The sequence below is a fragment of the Sinohyriopsis cumingii genome, unplaced genomic scaffold, assembly GCF_028554795.1.
Source record: "Sinohyriopsis cumingii isolate HCF-2022 unplaced genomic scaffold, ASM2855479v2 utg000233l, whole genome shotgun sequence".
NCBI lineage: Eukaryota > Metazoa > Mollusca > Bivalvia > Unionida > Unionidae > Sinohyriopsis > Sinohyriopsis cumingii.
Genome location: NW_028315880.1, coordinates 542,731 through 554,363, shown reverse-complemented (window position 1 = coordinate 554,363; position 11,633 = coordinate 542,731). Strand labels below are relative to the sequence as shown.

At 35.1% G+C, this 11,633-nt stretch overlaps 1 protein-coding gene across 1 annotated transcript; it reads right to left on the bottom strand.

Annotated features, from left to right (window-relative positions):
- Positions 1–406: 406 nt before the first annotated feature.
- Positions 407–10,127, bottom strand: LOC149774398 (E3 ubiquitin-protein ligase TRIM45-like). Its single transcript, XM_089945320.1, has 2 exons — positions 9,012–10,127; positions 407–2,920 (listed from the first exon to the last, which is right to left on the bottom strand). The coding sequence occupies exons 1-2, from the start codon at positions 10,083–10,085 to the stop codon at positions 2,645–2,647; spliced, it is 1,350 nt and encodes a 449-aa protein (XP_089801446.1). The 5' UTR covers positions 10,086–10,127; the 3' UTR covers positions 407–2,644.
- Positions 10,128–11,633: the final 1,506 nt, after the last annotated feature.

Here is an 11,633-nt window from a genome sequence, read left to right as displayed (position 1 = left end):
ATAAGGCCTTGGTGATGATCCGGAAATTAAATCTGTGTTCTGTTTACATTATGCTCTGTTGACAGTCCATCTTCTCAAACAAATGCAGGTGAACCTTTGATAAGAACTTCACCGTGAAGTCATCTTTGAAGGTATTTTAGACTAACATGGTTTGTATTGATTGTCTCATAGAGGAAAGGTCAGTATTGAGAAACAAATGTAGATACCATATAGTAAAGTTAATTGCGTTATATGTCCAGCTAATGAGGTTACCGAGAGAGGCTATAGCTGACACCATATGAAATACATTGTACTGATATCAGAGAGTTTCTTGACAAAAAATAGGAAGTACTGACATTAAAGCCTACAAGTTATCACCTACACTACTGATAGAATAGTTAGGGAAAGGTTGAGTGGAACACCAACAACCTGGCATCATATTTATTTGAGAGGGCGAATAAACATAAAACATACTTGCCGGTCCTAAACAAATGCGAAAATATTTAGTGGACCGTGAAAATCAAATAATATTTAAACAGAAAACAAATGATGTTTGAAAATCAAAGGATGATTCCCAATCCTACAAAGGAATACATGTAATGTACACATTAAAGCAAGCTAGTAAATCACTAAAATATGACATTATAATTTTTTTTAAATCCTAAATTGTTACGAAGAGTTAGATTTGGCTCGAAGATGTTTCGTAATATAATATTTGAAAACCACGTTGACATATGTTTTCCGTGTCAAATATGTGACTAATGGATAAAAAAATATAATAATAACTGTAATATTCGTGACAAATGCAACTGTTTTATAAATATAGACAATAATAATTACAAAATAATTTTGTAATGCTAAATCAAAATATATTATAAACATCATTTACTTCGCATCAAGAGTACTCGGAAATTTCAGTAAATTCCTTACTGACTGAAACTACCAAAATGCTGGTACAGTGTAAAAAGTTCACTGGTTTGCTACACCTGAAATTAACCCCACGGTAATACTGCCCACCTCCTTTTGTATGTATGTATGGATCGATGTGTGTGTGTGCGTGTGTGTGTGTGTGTGTGTGTACGTATGTCTCAAAAGTGATCGTCAGGAGTCAACTGTATTCTGATTCGAAGATAGGTTTCCTAAGTGTTTATCTCTGACGGTTGGTGATAGCAGTAACAGTTTTTTTCTTCACCGAGTTGTGTTCTACAGCAATATTATCTAATCTGTTTTATCACTAAAGGTGTGTGCTACTGCGACAGAAAAAGCCCGTTTCTTCGTTAAAATGGGTGCTACTGCCACAATAAAAGCAACTGTTTTTACTAAAATATGTGCTTCTAAACAGTAATTGACGTCACTTTCTCCACTGTGCTATTGCAACAATACAATTCGGTTTCCAATTATGCGTGCTGCTGCAATAATGAACGTCAGTTTCAGCAGCATTAAGTGTAAATTTTAACATTGCATTTACATTTGGCCCTTCTGCATTGCTGTATTCTCTTGAAACTCCTATTCTCCAAGGCGGCTTGATGGCCCTATAATCCTAATTTCCCGTTAGACCCATAATTTTGTTAAAAAGAAACACTAAAGGGTCATAATGATAATTCTCCCTAGAACCCAGGGTGACATTTGTGCTCTAGAAGGAATATATCCACGTTAAATTTCCATTACAAGCAACAGTGTCATTCTCATGTCAATTCCCGTTTCAACCCCATAGTGTCCAATGTACGGTAAACATATGGCGTAATGGTAATTCCTTTTAGAGAATAGAGTGTCAACTAATGATGCTGCAGTATCAAATTTCCCGCCAGACCGACCCATATCCATGATTCACATAGTCTCCTAGAATCAGCAGATCCTATTTCACATATGATTCGTAAAGACACAAAGAAAGTCATTTATGTAATGTTGGTCTAATGTTAATTTACACAGACACAGATTGTAATTTCTGTAATGACGGCATAATGTTAATTTCCCTTTGTTGACAGAGTGTCGTTTCTGTCAGCGGCCAAATGATAGTTCTAATTGTCGCCAGAGGACTGTCCTATACTAATGACGGCGTTATCTTCTTAAACAATATAATGATTGCTGTGTATAAGATCTTGTATAATGCGGAGTAATATTATTTACCAATAATATCATAATACAAAAACAAAACTAAAAACAGGAAATGTATTAATTCCACATGAAAACATGCTCCCTGTCTGTATGTCTGTCTGTCTGTCTCTCTCTCTCTCTGCATTATAATAAAACAGTTTCTGATTTATATACACAAACCCTTGTCATTGTCGTCTGCTTATTATGACTTCTTACTCTTCAGTTTTCAGAGTCCATCGATGAAACGTATTTCCTAACCGATAAATCAAACCCAAATGGGGAAAACAAAAGGTTCAAAATACACACAGTAAACGGTACAGAACACTTATGACATGACTAGCGAGAATATAGTGCCTAGTATTCTAACACTGTCACTCTTGTACAGTCAGCACTAAAATATATGTAGTCTCCGGCTCAAACTTCCATGTTAAATATCAAAATAAAAAATGTAATCAATCGATTTCCACTCTCCATGAATTTCTTTTTATTTTGTTTTCCTTTCTTTTGTCATCATTTGTCCTCTTTTTTTATTTATCCCTACGGCACTTTTGTTCATTACCGATCGGTAGTCTCAAGGACACTGACTCCAAATGCACTCAATTATAGAACCATTTGTGATGCTGTATTTACGCAAAGTGTTACGACTGGTCGCAAGCATACGATATACACCAACCTGATTCTCAATCAGTTCTATTCCATCAAACATCAAAACTAACTTCATCCTCGGGTGCAAAGAGTAATTTGCAGTCACTAGCTTCTTAAGTTCGATGATACTGTCGTCCTTCTTAACTTCGAGTAACTGCAATGGTTGTCCTTTGACACATGACTTCAGAAAAATGTTCATCTTCTATAAAAAGAAACAAATTTCTTATAATACAAAGAAATTATCTTGTAATGAAATATTGCAATCTCGCAGAGTTTTCCTCATTTAAATAAAATTTTATGCTGACTGATTTTACAAGAAACCTTACTTTTCTTCCAGATCATGTCTGATTTTGCTAAAAAGGAAAGAAAAAACTTAATACTGAGTCTGATCTAAAACAATAAACATTTACTTGAATCTGCAGTGTTGACAGACCTACAGACAACGTCGGACGAAAAGGTCATTTATTTTAAGTTACCCATTGTGACGCCCCCATGTGATCTACTTTAGCTTGTATTACGTCATATGGCCGTAACATTAAGCGAGCTGATAGTATGGTCCATCGTACATAAATTATTTGCTACTTAAACGCCTTCTCAACACAGCTTGACTAATTTCACATCATTTTATAGTGAGCATTCTAACAGTAAGGCTTTAAGCTCACTGGGTACTGATGCCGATCCGTCAACAAATATTCACTCTCACTACCATAGAAAGCTTCTCAAAAACCGCTCAAAATAAGTTAACCTAACTTAACAGAAGGCGTCTTTGCAAGAAGGTCTTTCAATTTTGTAAACGCTATGCAAATTATGAATCACATACGGCCGTTATTAATAGCAACAGGAAAACATTTGCTAGACTTCTTAAGGCCAGTCAACAGAACTGACCAAATTTGACAAAACGTTTTCCGGCATAGAGACTATAAAGTACGAACATACGATACGAAATCGTCATCAGTTATGGCAGCTGTTACCAAAAATTAACAAAATAAAGATACAATTCTTAGAAACTGATCAGAGAATTTAAATAAATTAGTCATAAAAAGCTCCAGCAACAAGGCCTCCCACGTTTGCAAATTATGCTAACAGATGGTGAAATCCGGCCGCCATTATCAAAATATGAAACCATTCAACAAGCATTAACTGAGAAAATAAATGCTTAAGATAACAGGACCAACTTTGACAGAAAACATCCGGACATTGAGGCCTTTCAGTACTGGGTCATTTATTGTCATCTGTCATCAAATATGGACGAAGATAATGCACTAGAGAAACAGACAATCATTGTTGCTATCATTAATGTAGTGAACAGTATTTGTAGAAATTTGTAAAGAAATAATTCTGCTGATGGTGAATTTTAAAGCTGATTGGGCTGTTAGGCCATGTAAGCGATCCCAGGCGCAATTGGCCTCTTTCATTTTCAAAAGAAGATTCAGTATTTTAACAAATATTTTGCATATCTGTTACACATTGTTTGATAATGTATGGGGGGAGGTATTTAATTAAAATACATATTGCAAAATTATTGAAATATATTCATTTGTAGAAAACGGTGTAAAATCTGCTGAACATAAACGAATGCAGACATTGGTGCACAAATTAATAAGAACGCCAATCCGCAGCGAAAGTGTACAAGTTGTTAAATATCATAGTTGCTATTTGCTTTGAATAAACCCACTTTAATTTGTTTGGCACAGGTAACCTTATAATTTGATTATCCTAAAACAAAACTTATGATAGAAATTAAATCTTGTGGACTAAAATTAGACAAAGCTTCTCAATGAGTACATGAGAGTCGTATCTTCATCTGGGGATTTCCCAACTTCAATTCAAGCATTACAAATTGTCCTTCACGATAACCTACCAGTAACCTCATGAACTCTTGAAAACTTCACAAATTGTCTATCCTCACCATAAGTAGATTACAGGAAGTGCACAGAGCGCGTCTGTAAACATAGGACACAGATAACAATCATTTCCGGTTCCGTAGCCAGTCTATTTATAGAGCATTTTGTTTCCTCTCATTTTGGTAGCGATATATGAGTTAGATTTAGCTATTTTTGGCACTGGTTTTTCTTTACAGTTCAGTCTCTCAAAGCACTGCCGGATAGACGAAGACAAGATTATGACGAAATAATTGTAGAGACCATATTGGAAAAATGCCAGTGATCTGAGCCCTGTATGTGTAATATCCATAAAGGTTTTAAACGGTATCTCAATTTTATTACTGAAGATAGACACATGAAATTGTGATTTGATGTGTATATTGACTTTAGAAAATATATTATGTAACTTAAAGTTAAAAAATTAAATTTCAACAATCAAATTAAAAAAATGTTTGACATTTATGTTGGGTTGCAATGGTGGATATTTGTGAAATTGTATCTGAGAAAAATGTCTTTCAAACGTCAGAATGAGGTCTTTATTCAAAACACGTCAAAAACCTTTCAGCTGATATTTCACTTTTAGGTCATTAATTCTATTTAGTATGGGTCCAAGCAGTTAATTTATGTTTAATTTATGTACTTATGATGGGGTGATTATATGCATAACACACATATACATTTATATCTTTTTGTAATTGCTAATAACCAGAGCCTACTCAGGTTGTCTACTAAGCTATTTTAAAACGCCAGATAATGAACAGTGTCAAAAGAAATATGGGACAAAGTGATAAAATATACTTTTCCCATGTCTAAGTACGTCTGGGTGAATGAAAACAACAACATGAAGTAAATCTAACACAAAATGCATTCCGTTTTATGGTTCGGTTTGGTTGCGACATTGACGAAGTGCGACATTGCAGCATAATAAGGTATCCCATTCTAATCAGTCATGCGTTTTATCTTCTTCTACCAACAACATGTCATTATCTTTTCAGATCTAGCCTTGTATCTGAAACAAGGTGGAAGAGTTGGATTAGTTTGGGAGCTCTCCATTAGAGAGGTGGTGATACTATAGTTTCATGACGACATGTCCAATGTACCTGCCATAAGTGACCAGGAGTGATTCACATTACCACACTGATACATAGCATCTCAAAAACATAAATTAGGTCTTCATGATGGAGACAAACACCATTGTTCAATAAGTCAAAGTGTCCCTGGAGCTGTTTTTTTTCCTATTCAGTATCGCCTTTGCAGTTACTGGCATTGAAATGCAATGGGTGTTTGCTATAAACAAATAGAATGATACTGATCCCATCAAAACGTGAAATTTGGGTGCGGTATAATTTATAGTAACAACTGTCTTAGTACCTGAAACAATGAATGTGGAACATAGCACCTGTCATTGTTTCTTTCGTGTGTACAACCATATTCATTTAGATAGGCATATTGCATTTTGCTGCAAAAATCACTGAGCTATCATGCCTCAGTTGCCCTAGGTAAAATGTTATAATCTACTTTTGATTTTGAATACCATTTATTACATAGCTGTTTGTCTAAAATTTGTCAGTTTGTATGACAATTATATTTCCCTTAAGATGTAGTTTTCTAAATTTAATTTTTTATTTAAAATTGTATTAAATTTAATTTATCGATGTAATTATATTAGATATTTTCTCAGGTATAACTCATATTATTTTACAACTAAGCTTTTACTACATTAAAAAGGTCCCATAATTAAGTGAGCTATAGCAAATTTAGTTTTGGTTTCTCTAAGCACTTTGCCCAAACATACATCCTGTGCAACGCCAGTACTACACACTTTCACTTTCTAATTACCGTCGCATCTCTTGTTTGGTAAATAATAGTTTCCCTGAAGCTGTATTTTCCTATTGCAGTGTCGCCTTTTGTGGTTATTGACCTTGGAAAGCAATGAGATTTTGCTATAAAACATGTTACTGATCCCATCAAAACGTGAAATACGAGTCAGCTATTATTAACTATACAATAAAACTGAGTACCTGACACAATAAATGTGAAACAAAGTACCTGTCATCGCTTCTTTCGTTATATGCATCTGGACAGGTATATTATAATTTGCTGCAAAAATCACTGTGAGCTATTGTGCTTCAATTACACCTGAGAAAATGTTATAAGTTGTAATGACCCAAGTTACCATTTCTTTTGAATACGATTCATTAGTTAACCTTTTGTCTACAATTTGTTGCTTTGAATTTTAACATCTGTATGACAATTTAATGTTCCTTAAAATTTAGTTTTCTAAATTTAATTTTATTAAAAAACTATATTAAAATATAATCAATGCTTTATATTTCAGACATCTGCTCAAACAGAACTTATCCCATTTACAACTGAGTTTTTACTACATGGAAAAAATCCATCAATCAAGTAATTTTGGTTTCTCAAGAGCAGTTGGCCTAAAACTTTCACGATGTGCAACTCCAGCGCTACACACTTTCTGACTGCTGTAACACATCCTGTTTGATATGAACTTTATAAAGACGTCCTGTGTAAAGCTGAAATAGGTGTGGCATGCAAACATACAAGTTTGACCAAACTTGGTCATAAATAATCCGGCTTCATATGATTCGGGTCATAATTATTACTTCCGTTCAGAACCTACCAATGTAGGCGCAGCCTATTTTTGGAACATGGTTTAAGCTCTCTTTTAGAGTCAGATTTAGGCATTCTTGGTACTGATTTAAGGGTGATTATTTATTCCTTAGCAGTTGATCATTATGATGTGGTTATCTGTGTCCACGACAGTGCAGAGTGAATAACGATACATTGATTCTGATCCGGAAGTGAAATTTGTGACCCATTGCGCGGTGAGTTGTTTATAGTCCAGCCTCTCAAGAATATGACAAGAATGTCACAGTGATTTTATCTTCGAGAGTATTTTAAATTAACATGTGATTTACTGGGTTTTCGACACAATGAAATGTTTAAAACGAATAAAAAATTATAGAAACCATATAGGAAAATTAATTGTGATCTGAGTCCATGTGGATTTATTGACTTCGAATTTCGAAGCAAGAGAACCTAAACTTAGTTTGTTTAAGGAATTTGCCATTAGTTTATAATGTTGTTATTTGATCCTATGCAATCGGACTTAGCAGTCACCATATATGCGCTCTCTACATCTACTTTGGACTCAGATCGATATATTGGAAGATTTCAAATGAACTGACCTGGAAACTAGGACAATATGACCAGGTTCTCATGGTCATACTCAAGCATTGCTTGATGCTCTTATGTAGCTTAAATGTCAAGGTCAGTTCACAGTTCAATTGCAACAAAGTGGTTATTATTTTACAAGAAATGGTAGCGTCTTGGAGATATAAAAAAAATTACTATTATGAAATTCGTTGTTATTTTTATTCTAAATGTGTCTGTGCCAATTGGAAAAATGCTGCTAAAAGTATTATTAAAGTAATAATAGTTACAACAAAAAATTTAAATATCCTATTATACTGATATAATAAATCGTTAATATTGGGGTACTGGTGTATCATCACCTTCATACTGCAATATAACAATATTCGATAATATGGCGCACACCAGTAACTTTTTTTTCTGCCTGAAATTGCAAGCATTTATATATATATATATATATATATATATATATATATATATATATATATAAACTTGAATACCTAAACAATAACACAAATAAAACCCTTTTCTTGAGGATGGGGCAATTGTGTAGCGAGAGGGGCTGGCAAGGGGGAGTTGTAGGGAGCATTTTTGTTTATAAGTAAAATTTATTTTCATAGTATTTTACCTCACCTTAGTGTAACGCGGTCATTTCTGAACAAAATGTATCTTTAGGAGGGGGAGGAGGGAGGCTAAAAGCTGACATAAAAACTGTTCTCAATGGCAACGTAGAGGCGCCACTAAAGAACATTGCCCCATGACGCCTCGGAGTCTCGCGCTGCCAATGGGTTGTAGAGTAGGGGGCATTCCAGTAAATGTAACATTTTTGGGGACGGGGAGAGAGACCAGAGTAACTTTTCTATCGGGTTCTTTTTTCTGCACGAAACGGATCGTAGGCATGTGTCTCATTTTATCTACTTTTTGCATGTTTTTTTCTCACAGTTTAAAATTGTTTTAAACCTAGAACATCCTCTGAAACCACTCAACGTTAAGACCACTAAATATTGCTAAATACTACATACGAATGGGATGTAAAAGCGATGCAACATTGAAAGAATATATATAAGTGTGTGTGTGTGTGTGTGTGTGTGTGTGCTTCTTGAATTAATTCATTTTCATTTGTACTGCCCAAAAGCATATCCATACAGAAATCAAAAACGAAATTTCTTTCAGAAAGATATTTACTAATATCAATAAGTAACATATCTTTAAATGTATAAAGATATAAATTACCTTTTTCTTGATGATATCAGTCAAGATTGTACCCATCCTAAGCTCGAGTTTTTGCATCGAACGTTCTGCAGGAGTGAAGGCCTTACATTGCATACCCAAGAGTTTAATTTTACCAATTCGTTTGCTTTCTTCTAAAAAACCTTCCCTTAAATACCATCCTCTCTGTACGATCTCGGATTCTTTCGCAGTGTCAGTCAATTTTCTTGCTTCAGTGTTAAGGGTTACACAATCTGAAAATTCCTTCGCTAGTTTTTTCTTACAAACGTCATTTTCCATTCGAACCTTCTCATATATTATTCTAATGCTCTCTCTAAACTTTTGCGCCTCTTGCTTGATATTTTTTATTTTATTTTCAAGTAAACTGATCAGCTCCTGTTCCTGCTCGTTGATCCTCGTAACTTCTTCTTGTTCAAATTTATCAATGTCACTATCAAATGCTTCAGCTTCTTTCGTATAAGTTTGAAGTTGCTCTAACCTGACCGCACACAGCGTCATGTTTTTCTCAAGGGAATTCTTGATGTCAGCCACCTCTTCAGCCAATATTCGAGATGTGTGATTGTCATGCTCAGAAACCTTACAAAACAGACAAAGTGGTATATTTTTGCACGTTTTGCAAACTATTTTGATTTCCTCTTCAGGATGTTTTGTGCAGAATTCACGGCGATGCAGTGTTCTATTTTCTTGTTGATCAAGTACGCCCAGTTCATACAGTGTATGATTTCTCAATGCCTTCATTTTGAGGTGCGTTACTGAACAAACCTGGCAGTAATTTTCTTCACATTCTAGGCATCTACTTGTCGCAGAAATCTTTGGCCCGCAAACGTCGCATTTAGCAGAAATTTCTTCCTTCGAAACATCTCTTTGATGAGTATCATCTTTCTTGACACGACTGATCACCTGTGGAGCCACCGTCACCTCTCTATTACACAATGGACAAGCAAAACTACCTTCTCTTGCATTTTTTTCTTCGTGTCTTTTGAGACAACCACTACAGAAAACATGTTTACATGGTATTGTCACAGGATCCTTGAATGTTTCGAGACAAATACTACAGGTAGGATTACCCTCTGCCATGTTCTACCTGTGAATGTTACGCTTCCAAGTCTCTTTGTTTCAATTACCAAGTCGGCTGGGGCTTACTTGATTTGGAATTCAGTTTACTATAATCTACGATATTCCATCCGTTCGAAACAAAAATATGAAATTAAATTAAATAAGTGAATCTAATTTATCGAAAGAAAAGCAGTAAATAAAACAATCTTATAAAATACAAAGATTAAAGTTCAAACAGTACGACCAATAATAAAATAAAACAAATGGGGTACAAAGGAAACAGATAAATACTGTATGATGAGTATAATGGAATAAAGCAAATCAAGAACAAAGTGGACAAGCTGGTGTAGAAGGAAAGAGACTAAAGTAAAACAAAGCAAAACAGCATAGTGAACCAAGAATCATTCATGCCAGGCAAACAAATGCCACTGAAATGAATAAAATGGTACGGTTAAATAAATTAACAACGTATAAAATCAAATACTAACAGAACACAAATGTTTAAAAAAAAAGAACAAGGTAAATAAGACTGAAACAATCAAACGCTAACAAAACTAATGGCATTGAAATGAAACAAACAAAAATGTATTTGGTTAAGCTATAAAAAAAAAATGAAGGAAACTAGGAACAGAAAAATGTCAAGAAACACAAACATGTACATCACTCAATACAAACAATTTTTACAAATGAACGAAAGAGAGTAGTCAAGTAATCAAGTTTATAAAATGAAATCAGGCGCCCCTGCATTGTCTGTTTGTGTTGATTATGCTGTATTTTGGGAGTCGATGTCGATGATGTTGCTTTACTCTGTTTCAAGGCGATCGTGATAATGTTAATGTCACTTGCGGTCATCGGAGTGGTTTTGCGTTACCTGGTTCTTCCTCCACCAATTACACATGAAGAGCCTACCGTGTGCCGAAAAATGGCATTAAACCCACAACAAAAAACACGACAAAAGGAGGTGTTCAATAGTATGGATTACCTTAGTATTATTTCTGCAGAGAGAGAGAGAGAGAGAGAGGGGGTGGGGGTGGGGGGTCAGTCAGTGGAGATACAGAAGTGTGCGGCTCTGATTAGATTGGTCATTCTGATTATGCACTATAACAAATATGGTCACGTTTTCAGAGCTGTTTGAAAGCTGAAATAAAGATATGCATAAATATTATATCACTTCTTGCGGGTTCGATTTTGCGTGTGTAGAAGCCCTATCAGTTACAGGACGTCAAGATTTTGCGTGTGTAGAAGCCCTATCAGTTACAGGACGTCAAGATTTTGCATGTGTAGAAGCCCTATCAGTTACAGGACGTCAAGATTTTGCGTGTGTAGAAGCCCTATCAGTTACAGGACGTCACGATTTTGCGTGTGTAGAAGCCCTATCAGTTACAGGACGTCAAGATTTTGCGTGTGTAGAAGCCCTATCAGTTACAGGACGTCAAGATTTTGCGTGTGTAGAAGCCCTATCAGTTACAGGACGTCAAGATTTTGCATGTGTAGAAGCCCTATCAGTTACAGGACGTCAAGATTTTGCATGTGTAGAAGCCCTATCAGTTACAGAACGTAAAGATTTAA